This window comes from Phaenicophaeus curvirostris, chromosome 3, assembly GCF_032191515.1.
Source record: "Phaenicophaeus curvirostris isolate KB17595 chromosome 3, BPBGC_Pcur_1.0, whole genome shotgun sequence".
Classification (NCBI taxonomy): domain Eukaryota; kingdom Metazoa; phylum Chordata; class Aves; order Cuculiformes; family Cuculidae; genus Phaenicophaeus; species Phaenicophaeus curvirostris.
The window spans coordinates 7,047,293-7,073,791 of NC_091394.1; the positions used below are offsets into that span (position 1 = coordinate 7,047,293).

Sequence of the window (26,499 nt, forward strand, 5' to 3'; positions counted from 1 at the left end):
GTTTCCTCTTCAGCTGATGTGAAAAATCATCCATCTAAGTATTTTTAAGGAATGAATATGGCGCTGTCTTTGAACATTGTCAATTGTACCAAAAATCCCCCACAAAACATCAGCAGTATCTGCATCCAAAGGACATGCTGTTTAATTTGTTTTACACAACAGGAAAGTTGTGTAAAAAGTCAAGAGATTTAAAAAGAGAGCATAGGTCTTGCTAATGTGCTTCTTTTTATTTTTTATACCCCATCCTCTTCTTCCATAGTAATCAAAATTGATCGCCAGATTATATTTGAGCAAGTTTGCTTCATACTTAACAGCAAAAACTACCAAAAAGCACCTTCAGTATGAAACCTTTTTCCTTTCACCCCTTCTTTTGTGCATGCACATCTTTGTCATCTGTTTTTGAAAGGGATGAAGAAGCTTTAAAATCCTTTTCAGATTGTTTTTCTTCTTAATACCAAGTCGTTTAATAGAGTGAGGTGCTATTTGTCAGTCTGACACTAGTTAAGACACTTTACCAAAAACACTTTCAGGGACTGGAGAAATTCCAAACTGGTGATTTGAATTATGTCCTTGTTTCTTTAGGTTGAAAATGAGCTTTGCATGCTTTTTTTTAACAGGGATATTGGCAGTGGGGAAGGGAAGGAGAGGAGAGCTTGACTGTAATATCTCTCTTACACACAGGTTTTCATATAAAAGAGTTTATGATATTATGTGTATTGTGGCACATTATTGTGTGGATTTTCCATTGTTTTTTCCTTATCGATTTTTACAATCTGAAAAATGCAGATGAGGCTAAATAAATGCTGAGAGCTTCTTTCTCTGGTTTTTGTTAGTTTTCTATTTCAAAATGCACTCACTTAGTATTCCTTTGGTTCAAACATAACAGTATTTAATGTAAAATGTCTTCTCTGTTTATGCCTTTGGGCAGGACCAAAATCTTAACTAATTAGACAGTCTACACCACATGCTACAGCTAACCTCAGGCTTATAACTCTACCAAGTAAGCAATCATAGAAGCTTGTTTATTGTACTTTGGCCCCAAGGGAGAAGCATATTGTCAAACGTGAATGCCCACATATGTCTCAGGATAATATGCCTTGGATTTTAAATGACAGACACTTCAATACGAGTTATGCGTTTTGCTGTAAAGTAGAAGACGCATTTATAATTTTTTCAATTATTTTTATTCGAGGTCTGATACTGCTGAGGATAAGTTTGTATTCTGCAATGGACTCGTGCTTCATAGACTTCAGTGCCTTCGTGGATTTGGGGAGTGGCTCGACTCTATTAAAGACTTTTCCTTAAACTTAAAGAGCCTTAACCTTGATATCCCAGCCTTAGCAAGTTTATCAGCTCTAACTATGATTACAGGTAAGTGCTCCTTTGGTAATAGAAAGCTTCGGAGTCTCGTGCTTTGCTTTAATGTGTAGATTCAAGCAATTTCCGTTAACTTAGCTATATTCACAGGAAAGTGAGTATGATGTTTTAAGCATTGGAATGACCACAGTGAAATTTTGGGCAAACATTAGGCTATTGGATACCCCTATTAAAATGTAACGTATCTCTGTTTCTTCATGGTACCATTGTTTTCTTGAAACAGCCTCTAAAAAGCACACCACTTCCAAGCAGATTGTGAAGCTTCTACAGAAATGTTCAAAATTCTTGCAGAATTTCCAGAAAAGCCTAATGAAATGACCAGAAGTAGGTCTTCTGTGTAGGAATGCTAATATCAAGGTGGCTTGAGAGCTAGAGGCTGTACGGCTAATATAGCTCATCAGCAATATAGCTAGACCAGAAGGAGTGCTTCCTGAATGCAGGCAGGCTGCTTTTGGTAGCCAAGCTACTATAGGTATTCGGTGTATTGCTTTTTTGAGAAATAAAAATGCAGAATAGTAAGAAAAAAAATCCTCTTCTGCAGTAGTACAGAACCTTTTGTGTGTGTATGTGGCCATATCACCCCTTCTGCCTGGTGGGGTGAACAGCAGGAAACTGATGTCAGAATCTGCTGAATCTGGCCAGTGTGTACAAACTGGGGATCGTAACCTTAGAGAGTGTGATTTTCTCATTCCTGAAGCAATAAAGCCCCTTCAAGGACGCAGCACACACCTTGGGCTTCTTGCAATTGAAGAGGCATGGCTGATGGGAGCAGGAAGGGTGGGGAGTAAGGATGTCTGACAGCCATACAGCAGAAGTCAGAGCAGCAGTCATCTCTACAGAGAGCCTCACAATCATTTCAGAAAAGCTGGTAGTATAAAGAGACAACTGTGTTGTCAGTGTGAGACAGGGCTTCAGCATGCCTTGAGCTGGATCTTCCCAGGGATGCTATAAGCTTCACTGAGATGGATATTGATTTCCTTCTGTGTTTCAAGCGTTCACCAGTTTGCAGGCAGTGGCCTCAACAGCATCAGCCGCGTACTTCGTTTTATCTAAGATGAGATGATGCTAGGGAAACACTGAGATAAAATGCTCAATGGCAAATATAAAAACTAAAATAGGCCAGTTCCCACTGACATGGGGCCAACGTATGGGGCCAACATTTTGGCTTCAGAGTTTGCACCATATGCTTTCTTCCTGCATTTTGGTGAAAGCTGAGTGTGTATGTGTAACTGTTTCTTAAGAAAAGTATTTTCAGTTTCTTCATTTATTTCTGTTCAGTTTTTCTGCAGTTGGAAAGGGTACTTTAAGGTCAATATTCTAGTTACTTTCATAAAACTTTTAAGTCCAGAATAACTCGTTGGAGTTGCTTTGTGTGAGATATTAAAGTGACAATTAACATTTCCAACTTATTTTTTTTTACTCCTGTGTGTAAACATCCACTGACACATGTATATGCATACTTATTATTAATACATATATATGTGTATGTATATACATACCTATATACATATACAATGAAGATATGTATCTGTGTGCATTTAAATATCTATAAATCAAGGACAAGTGCTGTCTCTCTCTCCATATATATTTACATACAGGCATATATGCTCATCTATACAGAGCACATATCATTGATTTAGATTATTTACTGTATATTAGACATAACCTTTTCAGATAGACACAGATAGCTTGTTCTTGATTATTTTCCTGCAGACTGGATGGGATGCAGGTAAATTAACAGGATCCCCAGCAAGCTCTCTAAGTGAATATAGTAAAAGCTATTGTATAGGAAGAAAGGTTATTCTCCTTACAAACCCATGCCCTGTTTTATTGTGATAATTCTTTGTTCAATTCGGCAGCGTTTACTTGTGTTTGGCATAAAGAGTCAAAGTTGTCCAGCGTCTGTCCCAGGTCACCCTAAGTTACTTAACAGAAAAAGCTTTGAGTTGAAAATGCCCCACATTTCTTCCTTTCCTTGATATTAATCCTTTCAGGAGTTGGTTACATTGTGCACGTCTTCCCAAAGTTTCTAAACAAATGAAAGTGACCATTGCCTTTAAAAGAACACTGTTTCTGTCCATAAAAGCTTTAAGATTGTCTGTATTTGTCCAACTATTCTTGATTTTTCTCACCTGTATGACATGGTGCCTAAAATTACTGTAGTTTTCTGCTTCTTTTATTTTATAAGGCCAGTATATCTCTGCTAATTCGGCCGTAAGGGCAGAGTACGCTTTCATGCGATCTAAATTAGACTGAAGCTCCCGTGTCTAGTGATTTATATTCACAGGTTTCGGATCTCCAAGGGCAGCTAGCTAGCTTAGGGACCTCTGCCAGAAAGCTGGTCACCTGAAAATGGATAGAATTGTATAATGTTGAACAATATTTAAAAAAACTGGAAGAGGAAATGGGGTAATTATGGCTAAGACAGCACTACAGCACAAAATGCTGATGGACAGAAATCTTTTCAGACTTTCTCAGTGATAGTATATTGACATTTTATATTCAGCAAAGCCCTGAGATTTGCTTCTCACGTGGCATCCCATGAGAAATGGCTTCTTGTCTTATCCCTACAGTTTGAGCAAGACAAGCCATGTGCTGGTTTTCAGCTAGTGCCACCAAAAGAGAAAAAATGATAAAGGTAAACTTTGGAAATCGGAAATCTGCTGAGCAATTTTAAGCATTGTTTTGAGGTTTGGCTAGGGTTAGGTGGATGTTTTAGGTACTATTCTTTGTTTCTGGAGAAGGGATTCTTCTCTCCTGAAGTGGAATGTTGGAGGAAATGGATGGTTAGCAAACTCTTTTTCAAGCCATTTTTTGTGAGTCAGAGCAAGAGAGAATGACCTTTTCCAGGAACACAGGATATATGGCTATTGAGTATCACTGTTCTTTTTGTGTTGTGGCTATTTGACATATTTCACGGGCTGCAGACTGGCTGTTACGTCTGATTATTTGAGGATAAGCTCAGAGGGACCCCCAAGGCCCAGTCCCTGGTCTGATTCCAACAGGAAGAGAATCTGACCCTGAATCTCCCATGTCCCAGATGGATATCCATGTCATTGCAGGAGCAGAAGAGGCTGGAAAGCTCTGTTTTGTGAATCTAGCTGTTCGCTTTTATTAGCGACATTGCAAACCTGAAATTCTGAATTGAGCAAAATTTTCTTCATTATTACACAAATTGCTCCAGTTCTTATTTTGCATTTGTCAACTTTGCATGACTTGATGGTTCAAACAAGAAAAAAAAAAAAAAAGGCAACAACCTAGTGTTCTATAATAGTTATAGATTGTTTTGATGCTGTATATGTGGTTTCTTAGGTAGCGCCAAATTCAAGAATTGTCTCTCCAGTTAAAGGAAAACAATCCTGGAAATAACAATCTGTTTGTTCTTCTTGATTTCATGAGTGTGCTCTGTAGCCCAAAGACATGCTCTTTGGAAACAAACCCTCTAGTCATTGGCAGTATTGCTGAAGAAGAGTAAGAAGTTGTTACTCTCTTACACATGTTTTCTTTCTGTTCGGCGAGAGTGACAGAGAGAATTAAGGTCTCTCTCCCAGTGAAGGAAGAGGGAATAAATGCAAAAATTAGTGTTGGAGACTAAAAGACATTCTGCTCTTCCCATTGTCCCAAGATACTGAAGGCTGTTCTCTCGTTTTGGGATGTCAAGTCAGCTCCCAGTAATAACCCCAGTAGTTCCAGTGCCCTCTAACTAACCCTGCTAACTTATCTGAAGCTCCAAAGCTCCACGTCCTATTTCAACCACAGCTGCAGAACCCGGCATAGGATGCGTGGTTATAGGCATATGTGATTATTCATTCTCTTCAGTAATTTTGAAGAAAAGGGCAGGAGACTTAGTGAGTATCACAATGCTTGCTAATTCATTGCTTGCTTTGAGTAATACACAGCGTAAAATAAACAGGAAAAGATTTTGTAATATTTTGCTTTGTACAATCCATGAGAAAGTCCATATATTTGTGCTTTTTCTGTTTATTTTATGTTTCCTGGGAATTTGCAGTATGTTTTCCAGAAGGAAAACCATCATGTCGGATTGCTGCTGAGTTTTCAAGTCCTTTCAGATAGGATATCAGCTTGAAAGAGCACCCAGAGTAAAAGAAGTGGTGTGTTGTTTATTGTGGGTGGCTTGCAAACAGTTAACTTTTGCCCAAACGCATCTTTTTTTCTTTAAGATAGTCCTTTAGGATCTTCCTCTCTCTGTCTCTCTTCTCTTTTTTTACCTCCTTCAGTTGGTTAAGAAGGGCTGGACACAACTTCCTCTAGAGAACATCAGCGATGCTCTAAGCATCAGCCAGAAGAAAATAGTTAGGAAACAACGCATGACACTCATCCCCACATCCCTATGAAAGCAAGAAATGCGTTTTGTCCTCTTCTTTTCTTTGGATCACTCGCTCTGTTGGGATGTAGGATCTAATGAGCTAAAGAAAAGCACCAGTATGGAAATAAAATGCTGGTCATCTTGGGATAAGTTCTGTCCTTTGTTCCACATGGGTGATTCCTATCAGTTTAGTGTTGCTGCACAAGCACTCTATGCTGAACTGGGTAATGTTGATGATGAACCTTTGCAGAGTAGACCAGCTATTGGCTCAGCCTGTTCTTGAAAATGCTTCCTTAACTTCCCAAAAGATCATTTGTAATGCTCTGCATTGAGTTTTTTCTAACAGTGTCAGAATATACAGATTGAGACCCCAATGCAGATCGTCTCAAGGGCACACTCTAATTTAGCCTTGAAGCCCTGCCTGCTTTAAAACTGCTAGTGTTTTTGTCTCTCCCTCCCTCTTGTCATTTCTCCTTTCCCCTCTGCTTCTTCCTTTCTCTGTCCACATCAAAATATTATTGTTTTGCCCACTGGACACTGCCAGTGGGATGCTGCTGAGCACAGAGCGTTCTAGCCCTCGTTCAGCCAAGCTCTTTCAGCATATGTTTTATTTTAAGTGTATTACACACCAGCCCAGAGCCGCTGTATATATTGGACTTATTCACAACTTTAATGCTTTGTTAGACTGGTACCAGAGCACTGAAGAATATTGTGAGGTTTCAATTAATTATGAGTTTGTGTTTGTTTTCCTGCTGTTGGGCTTTCTGTTCCAGTTTGCAAACACAAGTTTCAGCACCATCAGTCATGCTAAGAAATAGTAAGGAGTCTGGTCTGGTTAAGAAGTGTCTGGGTGCTGCACTTCTTTTCTGAAGATGAGTTTGTCCAACTTCCCTATGGAAGGGAGGCTCACCTACTCTTCAGCAGCAAATATCCTTCAGTCCTGTTGCCAGGATCCTCTGGAGTGGGTGCTTCATGTGCTGGGTCTACATACGAGCAGGTGGCAGACTGGAGGAGTGTAGGAGAGCCAGTTAAGCAAAAAAAACCCCAACCCTCCAGATTGCATTGTCTGTCTTCCCCCTGCCACTTTGCTGAGGGAAATATTGTCAGCGTTGAAGTGAAGTACTCACTCCTGCTTCTCCCCTCCCACCCTTTTGCTAAGGCAAGAACTCTTCTCTCCTACAGCAACTGGTAGTTTCTGTGCTACATTGTGGTTTTCTTAAAGGATGGAGCAAACCGTGATGTTCGCTGTGGTCATTCAGCTTATCTGACTTTTGGTACCTTGCAGAGCTGATGGAGATTATAGGGCACCTTCAGGATATGATTCATCCACCTAAAATCATGATCATCTTCCAAAAATTCCCACCCTTCCACTGATGTTAGGAGCTTGAGAAGTCCATGCTCCTCGCTTGGGCACCCTTGTGAAGTGGCTGAAGGTCAGGCAGGGCCAGAAGGCAACAGGAAAGGAGACTGAGTTGCAGTCTCTGCATAACAGGGTGTGCACGAGACAAGCAGAAGGCTGTAGGCGACAGAGCCTCACGTTTATTTGAGTTATAGAAGGGGAAGAGGACTGTGAAGGGAGAAGAGAAAACCGGATAACTATATTGAAACCAAGACAAACGAGACCTACTTTAAGTCTGCAACACAGATCTTTTGCTTTTCTGATTGGACTGACACCTCACAATAAATTAAGGTTAAAAGTGATCACCCTGATACAGAGCCCAGAGCTCAAGGGTCTTTTGAGATACTCAAGGTCTTTGAAGTACTTGCACTCTTTGAGAGATGTTTCTCATAAAGGCAGCACTCAGTCTATCCCATGTTAGAGATTATGGAAAGAAGGACTAGCACACCTGATGACAGTTTTTCCTGCTAATTTACTTTCTTGCTATCAAGTGGTTGCTGATCAGTGTAATTATAGCATAAAATTGCATTGACATTCCTGGGAAAAGGAGAAAGGTGTAAAAAACTTGCTGTGTTCAGTTTGCCAGGTTCAGTTGCTAAGTTTGCAGAGCTTTAGAGGCAAGACTTCCAATGAATCATTTTGACAGGCTTATGGAGAGCATCTTTGCCCTAAATCACCATTTTTCTTACAAAAATCAATGGTATCCTAAAACACAAGGCTGAGAAATCCTATATTCACTTTACTTGGTGCCTTTTTAATTATCATTATAAGAAAGTCTGAATACAATAATATTTACACACCTTCTCAATCAGTTAGAGAAAATCTATTGGTTTTGACTAGCTGTCCTTCTTGGGATAAATCTTGGCTGTGGATAAGAACATCCTGTGGAAGACAACAAATGATTAGAGGATATCAGCTTGAGCGCCAGCGCAGACGCTCACCACAGGTGCCTTGTGCTTAGGCTTAAGGTTTAAGGTTGAGTGAGAAAGGCTGTGGGTTTTTCTTTGCCCAAATGAGACCAGTTCTGTGGAAAAGTCAAGAAAATGTGGTTCCTGCTATTTGAACACTAAATATTAAATATAAATCTTTTAGAAAATTAGACCAAATGGCCAGTGCATGCAATGCCCCTTACTAGCAAAAGGGCTTCCACGTAGATGGCTCTGACTTTCGATGGGTCTACAAGGGATGACTTAGGAGTTGAAGCCAGAAAAGCCTTTCTTCCAGTGAGGCAGTTTGAGGTGTGAGAAATTACTTTTGAAGAGATTTGCTAGCGGCAAAGGCCATTGTATGGCAATTCAAGCAGGAGAGGACAGTCTGGTTTGTAAGAGAGACTATTTTAATATTATAGCACTGTAGAATGACTTAAGGGCAGAATATCTAATCATTCTGAATTTCCATTATTTTATTATTTAAAGTAAGGCTACTAATATTATAATCTGTGCATGTGTTGTATTTTGCATCAATTTGTTCATGAAACCTTCTGAACTTGTCAGTGTGAGACAAAGACTGCTTAGTTCTGACTGGAAATTTAACCATGTGGCTGTATACTCCAGAGCCAGAGATAGTTTTCCGTACTCTGCAGCAAGGTGCACACCTACTGAGGCACTGGTTTAAAAATGTGCTCTGCTAATTTGTAGTCAGCTTTTGCATCCATTCTAGTATTTCTCCTTCCTGAGTCTATAAAGATACCTTCACTTACACAGCGAGGAGACAACCTCAACACAGATTAAAAGATGGGAACTCTTCAAAGACCGCAAGATTAATTTAATGTCCTGCCGATTCTCTCAGTGGGCTAGTGGTTAAAAAAAAGCCCTACAGCTTTTTAAATCTGTATAAAATATTTATCTGCCAAGATTTTTAATGGCAGAATCTGCCTAAGTATTTACTCTCAGTGACCTGTGTAGTTAAGGCTTACATAATTAGACTATACACCATTTACTGGAAAGGCTTTAAATATTCATTGACTTCTCGTGTTTTAACGTAAACAAGGCATTTAGAATACCTAGGGTTTTTAATTCCTGCAAGGTGATAAAGATGTCTGAAGCAGATGTTACTGCTTGGATGAGCGTTGCTCTGAAGCAACAGGGCAGACTGGTGGTGCTTAAATGATAGAGCACAATCACTTCTGACTAGAGATGTTCATGGCTGCACATCTCTGATTCTGATCCCAAACTAGTGTTCTTCAGGAGCTCCCTCTGCCTAAGTAAATAAAGCTGAAAAAAGCTGTAAAATGGGTGAATATCAGTGGAAAATCAGACCTTTACATTTCCAACTGCCTTCATTGAATTCCATCTGTTGTATTGGTTTGTCAAGAACATCTAGCCAAAGCAGGAGGCAAGGGGAGCAGCAAGGACTTTATATACACGTGCCCGGCTTCTTGCACAGACATTATGCCTGCTTCTGGAAATAAAGAAGACTGTGCTCTTTCCACTGTTCGCTAGGGGATGGACAGAGAAAGTATCTATTACCCGCTTCTCCCAGAGCAGAGGAACAAGGCTTGGGCGTGATGGGCAGAATATGGCACGTGGCTGCCAGGGATGGGGCAGGATGCCAGGGGAGGCAGACAACTCAAATGCATCAGACGTGAAATCTGCCACAATTAGTCACTCCTTGTCCTCTACTGTCACTGCTTTTGTATCTAGTTGGTTAAAATTAATTTAACCTGTATTTTCTTACGCTGCCCTATCCGGTATTACTCTTAGTGTGTAAATGAGAATGACTTTGCTGTTAAGCGAGTTCTTCCTTGCCTGTGAATTTCAAAGGCAAATGAAAACACCGTCAAATGATTTGTTCTGAAATGTTATATGAATTTATCCACTAAGTCTTGATAGCAAACAGCACAAAATTTTCTTTCTTCATATACCAGTAAAGAGACTGCTTTTAATGAATCACAGATCTGGTTCATTCTGCTTATGCTTAAAGAACTGTGGATGCGGTTCACACGGTTGTAGCATTTTGAAAGGCTTTTTGGAGGGGGTCAAACCCCAGCTTTCTGTCCTTTCAGGAATGCTGAGGTATCAGCAGTGGGTAGCACAGCTCCCTTCTCACTTTAGGCATTGCTCACTCAAAGCAGAATAGTTAACTTTCAGGCTTCTTTTATCTTAGACCTTTTAAAGATGAATAAACTAAAAAGCAGCAGCTGATCAAAATAACAAAGGGTAGTAAGGTGCCTTTAGTTTCTTATAAGAGTGTCTGAAAATTCCTGGTGGAATTCTAGGCCCAGCGCTGATGGAGCTGGCTAAGGATATCGATCGCCACTTGAATTCACTGAATAAATAATGGTTGCCATAGTTATTGAGCATTCACAACTGGTGGGGAAGCACGGAAATCTCCAAAACACCTCCTGTGATAGTTTTGCTGGAAAATCACCCAATTAATTCTGTCACGTATCATGAAAATTATGTGAGATACGCAGGATGCTTGGACTCCTTGTACTAGAATTTCAATCATAATTGAGCGTCTCTGATGCCAGCTTTAGCAACTAAAGAGAAGAGGGGGTTGCCATCTCTTAATTTCTGTGGCAGAAAGGTTTACTGGCATCGTATAACCCCAACTGCTCTGAGAAATTTTACACTTTCAAAGCATTTTTTGCTTTGAGTACCAGAGTACGGATTTGGGTTATACCGAAGAAAACGAGTTCTTTCAGTTGTTGGTAGGTACACTGATGTGTGTCTTTTCTCTGGCTTTGCAGAACGACATGGATTAAAAGAACCAAAGAAAGTGGAAGAGCTATGCAACAAGATCACAAGCAGTTTGAAAGATCACTTAACTTTCAGTTGCCAAAACAAAGGACAACCGCTCGAGTCTGCAGAGCCGAAGGTGCTGGGTGTTCTGGCTGACTTGCGTTCTCTCTGCACACTGGGACTGCAGCGCATCTTTTACCTGAAACTGGAAGATTTGGTGCCAGCCCCTTCCATTATCGATAGGCTGTTTCTGGACACCTTACCTTTCTGAGTCAAACCACCCTCCTGAAAGGCAAATGCCCACCAGAGCAGGCAAATGGAACGTGACTTACAGCTAACATTTCTGCCCTCACTTAACAGAAAAGCAGCTCCAGGTCTAAAACGAGGTCTTTTCTGGCGCTTTGTCCTTACAACCTGAGGCCTGAAACTTACTGGCTTACTGGTTTGGGGTTGTGTTCTTTGTTTTCTTTTGTGTGATTTGGGTTTTTTCAAATGGCTAATATGGCACTTTTGGACAATGCTATCCCAGCAGCAGTAAAAAGTTAACATGACTGTTTTAAATCTGTTGTTTAACACCTCACGGTATATGAGGAATAAAATTGTAGAGGCTGTGTTTGAAAACAAGAACAGCGAATTGTTGTTTGCCAGGGCGGTATGTGTTTTGTGAGGGTACCTTTAGCATACTTCCTGCATTAAGGGCACATACATCAGCACAATCTAAACAAAAATTCACTTTTTTAGCAAAGTACATTCAATTGAACATTTCATACAAATCAAATATAGCAAAATGACAATGGCTGTTAGCTCCCATGTTCAAGTGCAATTTTTTAAAGTGCTGTCTTACTAAGTCTTGTTTATTAACTAATTTATTTTACTATGAAAACAGACAGAAGAAATCGAGTGAGAAAAATTACATGCACTAACTTACCTGACAGAGTTTTCCAAACTTGATTCCATGTAGCGCGACTTCTTGACAAATGTATGTGGAAGACACGGGAGCAATTGTGGCTCAGTTGTTCCTTAGCTAAGGAAATCCAAGTAAGTGGTGATAGGAGCATACAGGGTCAGCATCAGGGATAGTTCAGTTTTGGACTTCTAACCTAAGTGACTAGTTAGTAAACGGACAGAAGATGGTTTTCAAGAACAAGCAAGTCTTGTAAAATAGTATGAATGTAAGTGCTAGGAAGGATATAGTGAGCTGCGTTTAAACATTCCGTGTTCGTACTCCTTTTTGTATGTTTATACTGTTGATGCCATATTAATATGAAATAATTTGTTGCATAGTGTCTTTATTTGTATAAATGTTTGTATGCATGGTATATTGTAATGGCTTTGCCTGTATTTATTGCAATGACTGCCAGCTCATGGGAGCCCTGTTACACATGATAACAAAATGGGGTGTTCACACTGACTCAGATACACCAGTTGGAAAACTATATACATATATATAATGTGTGTATATATATATGTATATAACTATATATGTGTGCGTGTGTGTGCGCGTGTCTTTTTATTAACCATTTGTATATAAAATACCTGTCAAATCACAAGCAGAGTTATTTTACAGTTTATTTGCAGTGACTTCTAAGGCAGTACTGTTTAGCACTTTGATATTAAAATCTTGCTCATGTTTTGCTAAATTCAAATAATATTTAAAAATTTAGTTCTAAAAAAATCTTTATATGCACTGTATTAAGTCAAAATTTTGTTGGTCATTTTGCTAAGGAAATTTTTGAATGTCAACCTGATGTCACTGTATCTTTTGTTAGCTTTAAACATTCTAGCTTTTGTCTTTTTTTAAACTATGCTGTTTATATGGAAATTAAATTATACAATCAAACAGATGCCAAATGAATTGCCTAATTGCTGCAAAGGATAACCCAGATATCAAGTCACTGTATGGTTTTCAAATAGTAATCTGGTATTTTATCACTTACTATGTTTGGATGTGCTTTTATGAGAAAATTATTCTTATATCAAGATTTATAGTAGTGTCAATAGGGAAACAGACTTCTAATCACTATAGTTAATATTTCCGGTTTACCTGCAGATAATATTTGGAAAAGTATTGCTTTTTGTATTGACTTTTAAGCTTATGTGCAAGCATAATAGCATAAGTAAATATCAGAGAAGCTAATGTTTCTTGTAGGTTGCTGTAACAAGCCTGACCAGCAAGACAAATATATTTTGACTGAATTTGCTTTTGTATATACTAAATATATATATATACGTATATATATATACACAGTCATACACATGTGCGCATACAAAAACATACAGACAGAAAATCCAAAAGTATGTTTACTTTTGTCTCCTTGTGTAAGACACAAGGTCCCTTGAAAAATGACTTTTATCTAGGGACGAATCCTGCCAGGTGCTGAGCACCAACCAGATGAGGGCTTGCAGGCGCTTCTTGCGAGTGGGCCCTTACAAAGACTTTTCGGGTGAATCAGCATAGTACAGTAAAATTGGGTTTTTGTTGAGCAAGGTTTATTTATTAAGTGGGATGTGAGTGGGAGGTAGCAGGTCTAGAGCCCCATGTGAGATTTCATGTAGCTGGTGTCCTCCAGTCTTCCATAGCTAGTCCTAACTGTGATACTCTCCCAAATCCCATCATCTGTGGAATTGTCCTTCACGTCAACTTCGATACACAGATTCATCCTAGAGTACAGCCAGTGACAGGTCACAGTGGTAAAAGAAAGAGTTAATGCAGAATAAATCTACTACTTTCCTTAGAGCTCTCTCAGTGTGAACATGCCTTTGTCTAGGCAGAATTCAGGAATATATCAGGTGTTAAGGGAGAGTGCCTTGCTTTTATTTCAGACAACAGTGTTTAAAGAATTTCTTCACTCTGCTAACCGCAGTACTTTGGGGTTTGTTTTTTTCCTTTTTTTTTTTGTGGTGTTAACCTGTGGGTTGAAAGAAATGCTCTTGTACATATACAATGTAAATTAAAATTATTAAATTGAATAACATTTTTTTCAGAGGCCCCATGTGTGTTGAATAAGTATGCTTAATTCTGTTAAAATCTGATGTGAATTTTTTATCATTTATAAAACATTTAAAAAAATTGTCTACTTGAGTCTTAAAAGTGGAAAAATTGGTGAAGCATGCTTAAGAACACTGGCAATTTAATGGCTAGTCTTTCGATTAAAACAGCTTTTACATAAATATAATAAGACCTGCAGTATCTGGCTCTACAATCTCAATTAGATATTGAGAGCTGGACCACAGATGTCCAGAGGTTGAAGAGACCAGAGCTGAGAGACTACCTGCCCCTTACCTGCCTCCTTCTCCATGCTGGGAAGGGATTATAATTAACTCACAAATTATGATGGCCACAAGGGAGGGAGGGGAAAGCTGTAGGGCTCATGATCCCGTATAGCACCTACGTCTGGCTGGAAAGAGAACATCCTCTGCCCCTTTGTGTCAGTAAATCCTGGTAAGACATCGATCCTGCAGGCACCTGCAGCATTTTCTTTAAATGTGCATCTAGTACCTTTCCTTACCATGCCTCTGCCTTGTAGGAGGGATCACTTATCCCCTGCCAGAGGACACAAATGTTTGGCTACAAATGCATTTTCTACAAATGGAGTTTCGAGAGGCACCTGCCACTCTTCCAGGTATTGTCATTAGCACCGATGGCTCGGGCACAGCTTCGCGAGAGCTGTTCCTCTGCAGGAACTGCTCAGCTGGAGGTTACATCAAATGATGTGCTCTGGTGGGCTGCAGGACTGGCAGCTCCCTCTTTGGAAATGTAACGAAACAAAAGGCTGCTTTTTCCCTATGCCTTATTTTTCAAATTAAATTGAAAATGGCAATACATTTTGTATTGTAGTCCCTTGTTAGGCAAAACACACAGATCTTGCGACCAACGTGCACCAGGGTCTGAATTTTCACCATGCGTGGAAAAGCTTATCCTCACTAAACTTGCAAGTATCTCAAACTGTAATTAATTCAGGGGCTGTAAGTTGGATCCTTAGACATGGGAACAGAACTGTGTCCTGATCTAGATCACCTGCACTAAATGTGCCTTAGGTCCACTCCTAAACCACATCAGTGGCAGAGTCCTCGCAAAGCAGGTGATGCCCAAGGATTGACTCCTCCGTTGGAAGGTTGGCCTGAGCCAGGAGTGTGGTAGCGGTTCCTCTAGTAGAGACCATCCTTGGTCAGGAGACTGGCACCAAGGCAGCCCAGAAAGAGCAACTTGAACTAGAGGTGAGTCAAATGCCTTTCTACAGCTTTCCAGCCTTTACCATTCACATTCAGGTTCATTTGTCCAATATACAAAGGTAAAAATTTTAGTTATGTGGGAGAGAGAGAGGTTTAATTGTGTAAAATTAAGCATGGCTCTGGCAAAAATTGGCAACTCCCTCTGTGGATGTTATGAAACATGCCTTTTCATTAATTATTTGTATTATAGCAGCACCTAGAGGCCACAACAGAGATCAGGACCCCATTTTGCTAGCTATCCTAATTAGCACCTCCAGTACCCACCCGGGAGAAGCTCCAGTCCAAACAGACAGAAGAAAACAAAAGAGGGTAAACAGGTTAAAGGAGCAGAGTGCCATGCCCAAGGGCAAATAGCATTTCAGCCACAGAGTCAGGCATAAAAACTTCTGTTTACTGAGCTAGCGTCCAGTGAATGCTCTTATTTTGTTTTCCTTTTCTTTCCCTGGGCAATTTATGCTGCCACTGTATCAAATTTTATGCAAACAGGCTAAAAGCATTGACAAATTCAATGTAAGCCATGTGTTCAAGTTGCTTGTTTACCCTGCATATATAAGTCATCCATGAGACTATTCAAAATCCCGGTCAATCACGTGTTTGGAACTAAGCTGTGATACAAACTAGACAGTATTTAGAGAAGAGATATGTAGCCGTTCGTTATTGAATTAATGCAACTCACTATTGGGAATATTTCAAGATATGGATTAAAAAATAAATACTAATGGATAAAAAAAGATTACATTCAACAAAATGCCAAACTATTGATGCAGTAATTGAGTAAATGAGGAGTCAATCAAATTCTTAGAAGTGGATGACATATTTGAGGACTATATTCTGGACATACATTTGTGAGAGTTATCAATACAGTGATTTGTCAAATAAAAAAAAAAAAGAAATTTGTTTACTGTATGGAAACACTTCCAGAAATTTTTCTTCTGTTTTCTTTTTTAACATGACACCTTTATATCGATATTCATAGTATGGAATGTTCTGGCTGCTTTTAATTACAGAAGTTTGAATACATGAAGATACGACATGACTGTGAAAGTCAGACAAGATCAAGATTCTGACCTAAACTCACAAAAGCATTTTCTTTAAAGAGAAGGGTAGGAATCCAACTGTAATTAGATATGATGTATATTGCAAGATACTTACATATGTATAGTGGAACTACTTTAAAGTCAAGCACTAGACTCCCAAGTTGTGCAAGAGACAAGACCATGGGGAAAAATGCTGCTTTTTCCCTATTGTTTAACACTTTCAGAAAATTATAGAATCAAAGAATCATTTAGGCTGGAAAAGACCTTTATGATTGAGTTCAGCCCTTAACCTAGCACAGCCAACTCCACCACTAAAACATGTTCCTGAAGTGCCACATCTACACAACTTCTAAATATCTCCAGGGATGGTGACACAACCACTATTCTGGGCAGCCTGTGCCAGCGCTTGACAACCATATTGGTGAAGCAATATTTCCTAATATCCAATCTAAACCTCCTCTGGTGCAACTTGAGGCCATTTCCTCTTGTTCTATCCCTTGTTACTTGGAAGAATAGGTCAAAAGCTGCCTTGCTACAACCTCCTTTCAGGCAGTTGTAGAGAGCGATAAGGCCTCCCCTCAGCCTCCTTTTCTCCAGGCTAAACAGATCCGGTTCCCTCAGCTACTGCTAACAAGACTTGTTCTCCAGACCCTTCACCAGCTTCATTGCACTTCTCTGGATGCACTCTAGCACTTCAATGTCCTTCTTGTCCTGAGGGGCCCAAACCTGAACACAGTATTTGAGGTGCAGCTTCACCAGCACCAAGTACAAGGAGGCAATCCCTTCCCCAGTCCTGCTGGCCACTCTGTTTCTGATTCAAACAGGATTCTGTTGGACTTCTTGGCCACTGCTGGCTCATGTTCAGCTGGCTGTTGACCAACATCCCCAGGTCCTTTTCTGCTGGGCAGCTTTCCAGCTACTCTTCCCCAAGCCTGTATCACCGCATGGAGTTGCTGTGGCCCAAGTGCAGGACCCAGCACTTATCCTTGTTGAATCTCGTACAATTGGCCTCAGTCCATTGATCCAGACTGTCCAGATCCCTCTGTGGAGCCTTCCTACCCTCAAGCAGGTTGACAATCCCTCCCACCTCAGTGAAGTGCAAGCTTCCCAAGGGAGCACTTGGTCCTCTTGTTCAGATCATTGATAGACCCATGCTGACTGGGCCTGATCCCCTGGATGTCCTGTATGTGCCATGTGGTGGCACTCAAGATGATCTGCTCCATTTTAAATAGTTTCTCACTTTTTCTTAAAACAACAGAGAATCCTAGGCTTGTTCAGGTGGAATTTTATCTCAAATAAATAAATTAACAAGCTAAATGACATTTAAGAAAGAAATGTGCTTAAGTAGCTAAAATATCTCAAATAATTCTAAGCCTTTAACCTGCTAAGTAATGTATTAAAAAACACCTTCCACAATAACGTCCACTGTGGTCTGTGATTAAGCTCTGCTGTAGCACAAAAGTGAATTATAGAGATGGTTTGATACTGAGGAAACTTTCAAACATGGAAGACAGAAAACAGAAATTAATTTACCTTTCATGGGGTCTTATTATTTATCTTGCTGTGTCTCCTAATTAATTGACGATATTGATGTTTACACAGGGATTTGTTCCTTTCCAACTTCTCTTGATCCTGTGAAGAAGTCAGAATGCTGCATTTGTAGTATCACATTTATTGCCATGGCAACAGTCAGGGATTTCACAAACATTAATTAGGGTTGGCAACTTGGAATGTTTTCAGTAGAGTCCCATATAATTTTCCCTCTTTTATCCATTTCTCATTATACCTCACTTTAACAACTGAGTTCTTTAGTACTCATACAGTTTTTTGTAGCCCATGTCTTCAGGATTCAGTTGATACCTTCTCTGCTTTACAGCCACCTTCCTTACACCTCCGCACACAACCAGTTAAGAAGTAACTGCAGTCCCTACCTGCATTTGTGCTAAGCTCCAGTTCTTACACTTCAAATTAATCCAAGTTTCAGTACAACCAGCTGGTTTCTATGCCAGCATGTGCAAAAGTAGTGAAGGAAACGTACGGAGGCTCAGTTGCATCATCCCAGGCAAGATACTTTTAAAGGTAGATGCTAAATCTTGCTCAAGGCAGAGTACAAGCCTTCTGTTCACAGTAGCTTAAGTTCTGTGAATGTCCAAAGATCATGTGAAATATTTTAATTCAAGTATATCTATTTATAGAGATTTAATTTACCATGTAATAATATGGAGAGGTGGGTCCATGCGAACCTCATGAAGTTTAACGAGGCCAAGTGGAAGGTCTAGCACCTGGGTCAGGGCTATCGGATAGATGCTGGGCGATGGGTCAATAGAGAGCAGCCCTGTGGAGAAGGACTCAGCGGTACTGGTGGATGAAAAACAGAATACGGGCCAGCAATGTGCCCTCGCAGCCCAGAAAGCCAGTCGTATCCTGGGCTGCACCAAAAGAAGCATGGCCAGTAGATTGAGGAAAGTGATTCTGCCCTTCTACTCCACTCTGGTGAGATGCCATCTAGAGTCCTCCAGCCAGTTGTGGGACATCTGGTATAAAAAAGACAGGGACCTGTTTGAGTGGGTCAAGAAAAGGGCCACGAAAATGATCAGGGTACGGGAGCACCTCCCGTATGACGACAGGCTGAGAGCATTTGGGTTGTTTAGCCTAGAGTGGGACCTAGCGAGTCCTTATTGTGGTCTCCCAGTACTTTAAGGGTGCCTACAAGAAGGATGAGGAGGGACTTCTTATCGGGAAATGTGATAGGACAAGGGGTTTCAAAGGTTTTAAACCAAATAGGGTAAATTTAGATTAGACATTAGGAAGAAATTCTTTACCACGAGGATGGTGAGGCACTGGAATAGGTTGCCCAGAGAAGAGGAGTTCAAGGTCAGGTTAGATAAGGCTTTGAGCAGCCTTATCTACAGGGAGGTGTCCCTGCCCATGGCAGGGGGGTTGTTTTAGACGACCTTTAATAGTCCCTTCCAAACCAAACCATTCTATGAGTCAATGATTCTATACCAATTGCGTATTACAGTTATCCAATTGGGTTAGTACCCTAATTTACTGACAAGGCTTATCAAGCTTCATGCTGGCAGTGAACTCCTGAGACTCTCTCAAAGAAAAATGTATTAATTTGCTAACAAAGAAAGACAGCAAACTCACGACAGCATCACCAGCAAGAGGGGAGGTTTTACTTCATCGGGCATGTTCAGGGTAAGAAAAGGCATGTCTACTGAACAAAGAAAAAGATTCCTACTCTGCAGACTTAAGAATGAATCCCAGACATTGTCAAACCACCTTCCCAATAACAAAGGTATCCAAATAAAAGCAGAAGAGAAAAGATGCCAGTATTGCCCTGTATTTGGAAAGGAAAATGACAAATCAGACCTGTTAGAGGATATTCGTAGTATAAGCCACCGTAAATGACTAGAAATAAAAATAATGTACTAACTGGAGCCTTCTTTTTTTGGTTATGGGTAAAGTTATGTTGTTTGTCCCTAATTTAGAAAGGATTTTGTATATTATTAACAGAAGACTAGTATTTGAATAATAAATTTTGAGTCTGACCACCATCTTCTTTCCCTACATTTTGGGAGAGGAAAAAGACTCTTAAATGACAGAAAAATGCCTCATAAGGAAGGAAGAAATTAAGAGTTTATTGTGATGGTAAATTATTGAATCTTTTTATGAGATTTTGATTGAAACCAGGGCAGAATTATTATACTTGATAAGGAGTGCTTATTCAAATAAATAGTATAGGGCATTAAAAAAGCAAACAAAGGATTTAGCTTAGAGAGTCAAGTTGAAAGTGAACCACTGAAAGAAGCCTTGTATTCCAACAAATGCTAAGACAAGCTAACATGAACATCTAAAGAAAGCTTTTATTGAAAAAAACTGTTGCCTCCTAAGTGCACATTTTGCTTCCCTTTTTTTGAGGAAAGCTGTGCCAGCTTGCCCAGTTTTTGATGACACTTCCTACTGCTGTACACTCCAAGAATCAGTTTTAAAACTTAGTCCTAATGCTTTTGAGAAATTTGAACCCAGCCCCCTCCAGCAGCTGGGACTTTAGTTTCATGACTTTGCTTTGTTCCCCCTACCCTTAATTTCAAAAGGCATAATCAGACTCATGGCAGGGCTCTTCATAAACTTTGCGAACTGAGCCACAGTCATGAATTTCCACACAGTGATTTTATTACATGAAGTTTCCCCGTACAGAACTGTGCAATATCCAGAACAGACATCTGCTTTTCATCTGACTTCTAAAGGAAAACCTAGTGGATTTCTGCCTATTTGACACTAAGGAGTTGGGGAACAAATTTAAGTCGTGAAAATAAAATGCCAGAGGGGTGGGGGGGGCTCTGGGTTCAAATTTTACAGAAGTGCAGATGCTCTGTTTTGAGTTGATCTCTTGAGGGAAGCAGAAAGGGTCATTGGGAACTGGAACAGGCTGCCCAGGGAGGTGGTTGAGTCACCTTGCCTGGAGGGGTTTAAGGGACGGGTGGACAAGGTGCTAAGGGACACGGTTTAGTGTTTGATAGGAATGGTTGGACTTGATGATCCGGCGGGTCTTTTCCAACCTGGTTATTTTATGATTCTATGATTCTAAGTATTTCCATTGACTGGGCAAGATGACACAGTTCAGTGTGTGGAAAAAGAATCAGGATCCATCACACGTTCAGACAGAGAATTGCATCCGCTTTAGACCTAAGTGATAGCTTTTAGTGAAGGACTTTTCAAAATAAGTTATCAAGGATGGCTGAATCTCAGAAACTAAAAAGTAGACATCGTGATCTTAACTGAAATCTTCAAATTCTCTTAGAAAACATGAGATTTTAGTAAGAAAGCTTGTTTTACTTCATGCCTCCAAAGCAGCTTCTCTTTCCACGAGGCAGGGTTCTTAACACGACCTGAAAAGGCTGCAGAACGGAGCTGCTGGCCTCTCAGGGTCAGCATCACAGAAATCAAATAAATACAGTGGAAAACGTGATTCAGTGTTAGCCTTTCCCAGTTTTCCACAGCGCTTTATTCTTCCAGCTCAGGTGAAACAAGGCCTGGTTTGGCCTGGGCTGCCACGTGGTTTAGGCCGCAGCTTCGCAGACGTGACACGGTGGCATAAAGCAAAACTTCTCTAAGCAGCAGTCACGCTATTCCTGCCTGCTCCTCGCCTCTGCACCGCCTCATCTTCCTTAGGCCAGTGGCACAGATCGTGTGGATGGGAGAAGAAACAGAGCAGGAAACTCACCTAGGTGAAAACTAACCTGCTTTCCCCAGCTGGGGTCTTGTCTCTGCTCCTGTGAGACCCTGCCTGGAGTACGGCATCCAGCTCTGGGGCTCCTGGCACAAAAAAAGATGTGGACATACTGGAGCAGGCCTAGAGGAGGGACACAAAAATAACCAGAGGGATGGAACACCTCTCTTAAGAGGAAAAGCTGAGAGACTTGAAGTTTCCAGTACGTAGAAGAGAAGGGTGACCCAACTGCAGCCTTTCAGGCTATAAGGGAGGCTTGTAAGAAAAACAGAGAGAGAATGTTATGAAGGCCTGTAGTGACAGGACAAGGGGCAACAGTTTTCTCTCTTCAACTACCTGAAAGGAGGTTGTAGAGAGGAGGGAGCTGGCCTCTTCTCCCAAGTGACAGGGGACAGGACGAGAGGGAATGGCCTCAAGCTCTGCCAGAGGAGGTTTAGGCTGAACATTAGGAACAAATTTTTCATGGAAAGGGTCATTGGGCACTGGCAGAGGCTGCCCAGGGAGGGGGTTGATTCACCTTCCCTGGAGGGGTTTAAGGGACGGGTGGATGAGGTGCTGAGGGGCATGGTTTAGTGTTTGATAGGAACGGTTGGACTTGATGATCCGGTGGGTCTTTTCCACCCTGGTGATTCTATGATTCTATGATTCTATGATTTGCTCTGGCACATGTGGACTATGGAAAAGTTAAGAAATAAATCAAGATCCCACCATACTACCTTACTGCTTTAAGAATAGATCCTTCCTTTCTTATGCCATGAGTCAGCACACTTTTCCAAAACGGTGCTTTCAGACTAACAATTATCAGATAGCTTGGGGAGACTCTAACCTGACTTATATTTAGTACTTTCTTCCTACAGCCATCATAGAAACCCACAGATGTCAGCTTTGATCAGACTCAGCCAGGACTGCAAAATCCATCAGGTTCACAGGGCTAGGATGCATGTTAAGATGGTCTAAAAAGCAAATCATCCAAAAGTTACTGTGTGTTCTGAACTTAAAGAAAGACACACGAGTCTGAAAAGGGTGCTGTTTCTAACAGGCTGCCCTAAAAGAACAGTCTAGTTATTAGTTCAATATTGGTTTTAAACCTAGAAATTTTTTTTGGAAGTGGACTACTGCTTTGAATTTCAAATTGCAGCCCTCCTCCCTGCTGTGAAGAGCTGTCACCATCCAGCCAGTGGAGTCCAAACTGGTCTCACAAACCTGCATGGCATAATGTGAGATGTTACTGTAACTGTCTGTATAGTGATTATGATCAGAGTAAGAGGTAAAAAAAAAAAAAGAAAATGTCGTATGTGAGATTTTCAATACTCACTACTAGAATAGAGATTCATATTCATTTAAAAAATGTAATTCAGTAAGGATAGAAGAGGGAAAAAAATTAATCAAAAATGATGCATTGTTAGAAAGCTACAGAGAGTTCACAGTCACAGAAGGTTTTAATTTAATGTATTAAGACTGTATAAGGACTCCTGTGCCAGTTCCAGGTGAGGGTCTATCTAGCCTAGCGTCCTGACAGTGGCCGGGATGAACTTGAAACAGGCTGTGTGGACTAATTTTGCTTTTTGGATCACTGGAGCATAAGAGTGCACTTACCAGGTGTCCTATTGAGCAGTAGTCTTCAATTTTCTTTGATCATGCACCCATACTACTATAAGGTTTTTAAGCACGCACCCCAATATATGTATAATTATTTATTTATGAACAATATACCTGCACTAATGAAGTCCTCTATTTTCTTCCTGGGTCCCAGTAAATCATCTTCCAGATCCCCTGGGGTGCACCACTTTGGAGACCACTGTTATACAGGACATGACATCATTTTAGTAGCATTTCTCAAAACAATAAATGATATTTTTTAAACACAAGGCATCTTGCAGCCAGTGTGGACACATTAGCTACTGGACCCCATTCAGATAGTAAAAACCTGCTCTATTTGGCTACTGGTAATCACGACCCTCTTGCATTTACTTCATGCACATTGAATGCGATACCAAATGCGATACCAGTTAGAAACAGAAAGAGACAATTTGTCCAAGCTTAAAAAAACCTATTGCTTTAACAAGCTAGGAACATCAATTTAATGTGGGAAATATTAATAGGAACTGGAAATTGTTCAAGAACATTCTAGTGAGTATAAAAAAAAATGTGCCACAAATTTGCAAGTAGAAAAGAATTCACGCTGGGGAAGAAAGAATTAGTGAAATATAGAAGATGCAGAAATGTTAGTGAAACATTAGCAATCAAAGTATAAAGAATGTAAGAAAAGAGAATAGCAGTAAACTGCAAATTTTAAAAAGCATACTCTGCTTAAAGCTGCTATATAGGACAAGATCAATAGGCAACATAATTAGAAGGAACATACAAGAAACACATTAGAGTAAAAAATTTCTGCACCAAATATTGTTCCACTGCTAGAAACAGGTATTATAATTTTGAACAAAGGCTCAGAAAAGTTAGATGAGTTTGTCAATATTTCTCTTCTGATTTCAGAAGAAAAAGAGGATACATCTGCCCAATAACATATTGTAGATAGAACAGAAAACCTTGCATCTGGAATGAAGAAAAATATGATGCAGAGTCAGCTGCAGTTATACACACGTACAGATCAAGCAGCTTAGAGGGAAACACGCAGCATAGAAAACAGGAATAATCTCAAAGATCTTTGAACTGTCAGCGTATTCCAAATATTAAAAAAGAATAGAGACATGATCCAGGAAAATACAGATCTTCTAGTCAGACACTGAACCTGGATATATATTGAGAAGTTTCACTTAGGAGCCCACTAATGTAGAACCGAATGCTTACGGTGAAATTAATAATTATCAATAGTATTTCATGGAATGTGGGTATTTTTTTAAAAAATCTTCTCAATTTTCTTCAATTTTCTTTTTGTTCATAGCTCTGGTTCACAAAGATACCTATGTTCATACACTATACTCATAGGTCTGAGTCTTCAAACCATTTGACCATGAATTTTGAACATCATATTATGTGGAACTTAAAGGACATAACTTGGGAATTGGTTCCTAACAGTCTGTTAGTGAATCATTTTGTCAATGCTACACAGTTCCCACTGATTAAATCTGCACAGAATACAGAAACAAGTGGGATGGCAGACAAGGAGAACAGATAATTTGTAGTGATCTGAATTGCCTGATTAAAAGAGCATATTAAAAAAAAATGTAGAGGGATGTGAGGACATACACTGGAAAGTAAGAAATGAAGTCTTAATGATACTGAATACTCGCTTCGGAGCAGGATCTTAGAGAAGCACGTATGGATCATCAAAAATTAAGCTGAAACAGGTGTAGCTAAGTACTTGCCAAGGATGGCAGGGGATGCAAGCCTTGGTGGAACTTAACAACATTGTTCTGGCAGTCAGAAATGCTCCAGCGTGTCTGAGGTTGTGGGGCTTGGTTTAAGGATGAACCTTCATGATTTTCACGCACAAGGTCAGCCTGAGTCGCTTGACCATTTTTTTCTTCTGGCACTGAATGACAAGGATCTATATTTTCACGACAACTTTGTAGATCAAACTGCAAATATAATTCTGATCTAGGAAGGGTGCTCTTGAACTCCTAAATGTGTCAATGATGATACAAAATGGTGCAAAATAAAGTTTATGGAATTGTGTTCGAATTCTGAATGTAACTTCCCTTGCCAACTTCACGGTCCTTTTTATTCCTTATCTCTGATTTTTATTGGCATAAATGCATTAGGAATATCTGCCTTCAGCAGGGTTCTCACATACAAATGTGGCTATTCACACATAATTAGATTATGTTCTGTTGACTAATCATCAGTAATCATGTTCTAGTTCTGTATCGAAACTCCAATAATCAACCATGGAGCAGAAAAACTGCAATGCAATTGCAGTGACCAATTATACATCACAAGCAGCAAATGGTCAAAGATAAAAACCTCACAGGCTTGGACAATATTTTCATTCTAAATCTTCAGATGAGGACTTTGAAAATGAGTCTATCTTGAGGAATCAAGATCATGAATGATTTATGAATAACAATCAAAAGGCTAGAATTATCCTATAGTCCATTTTCAAGGAATGATTCATGCAGTTCTAGTAACATCCCTGCTAATGCTGTATCACTACTGAACTGATTCCTCTGTTTTCAGGCACCAGCAGAGATACCTTTTCACAGCCGCTTGATAAAGGTGCCACACAAACAGGTAAGACCCAACCCTCCCTCTGGTGCAAACTGCTGTCTCCGTTAGCTTTGACACAGCTACTCCAGTTTCAAAGCTCAAAACCTGGAGCTGAGCAATAATGTCAATAGCCACAGTAATAATTAAATATCATGGGTTGTTCATCTTCTGAAGGACATATGTTTATTAGCTTTTATTAGGTTTAATAGGCTTTGTGTACTGCTTTTCCATAGTTATGCAGCTTCCTTTACATATTTACCTTCGGATTTCCACAATGTTTCCCACTTGTTTCTCCAAGTTTCCTTTTTCTTTGTTCACATAATTTCCATGCAAGTCTCTCTTCAGCAAATTTTCCCTTGGGCTACTTTGTCTTTCTAGTCGTTCCCCATTTAGCTGAGCACACAGATTTTATCTTTATTTCACTGCTAGTGGTCTGTAGCAGTTAGTAGACACTGACACTCTCGTTTCCTAGGGTTATCTCATGATAGTTCACTGGTGTCGTCGTGTCTCCCTTTACATCTGACACCTGCATCTCACACACATATAACTTTGAGCTCATTTATGTTTCTAGTCTGCCCTGTACCAGTCTGTGGGAGATCTATTCTTTCCATATTCTGGAACTGGTGGAAATCTATGGACCAGATATGGCTTCTATGAGGACCCATACCACCACGCTTCAGAAGCACTTAGTAAAAACTGCATTAACTATACTCCACTTCAAGCCCATGAAGACCCAGCTGTCCAGTCTCCATGTAAGCCTTGCTATTTTTAGTTTGGTGCCTCCTACATTTCACTTCTTGCGGATTTTCTAACATTTTATTTTATTTCCTTAGTGAAAACATATGGCAAACAGATGCCTAAGTAGGCATCGATCTCTTTTTCCAGACTTTTCAAGCTATCTGGGAAAATTCTGAGGTTTATCCTGATATGCATCGCACTTGCAATTTGTTTCAAGTGCTACAGGCGTTCTAAGCACCATCAGTTTTGGGGGTGTGTCACTTAAAAATCAAGTTTCTGTATCTATTTTTAATTTTTTTCAT

The 26,499-nt window shown here is 40.0% G+C and overlaps 1 protein-coding gene across 1 annotated transcript in view; it reads left to right on the top strand.

Moving 5' to 3' along the window:
- The window catches only part of NR4A3 (nuclear receptor subfamily 4 group A member 3), a 29,646-nt gene extending 15,878 nt beyond the window's left edge, over positions 1 to 13,768 (top strand). The window contains exons 7-8 of the mRNA XM_069853305.1: positions 1,193 to 1,371; positions 10,795 to 13,768. Coding sequence (XP_069709406.1) covers positions 1,193 to 1,371; positions 10,795 to 11,057 — 442 coding nt within the window. The 3' untranslated portion in view covers positions 11,058 to 13,768. The remainder of the gene's footprint in view (positions 1 to 1,192; positions 1,372 to 10,794) is intronic.
- The last annotated feature ends 12,731 nt before the right edge of the window (positions 13,769 to 26,499 follow it).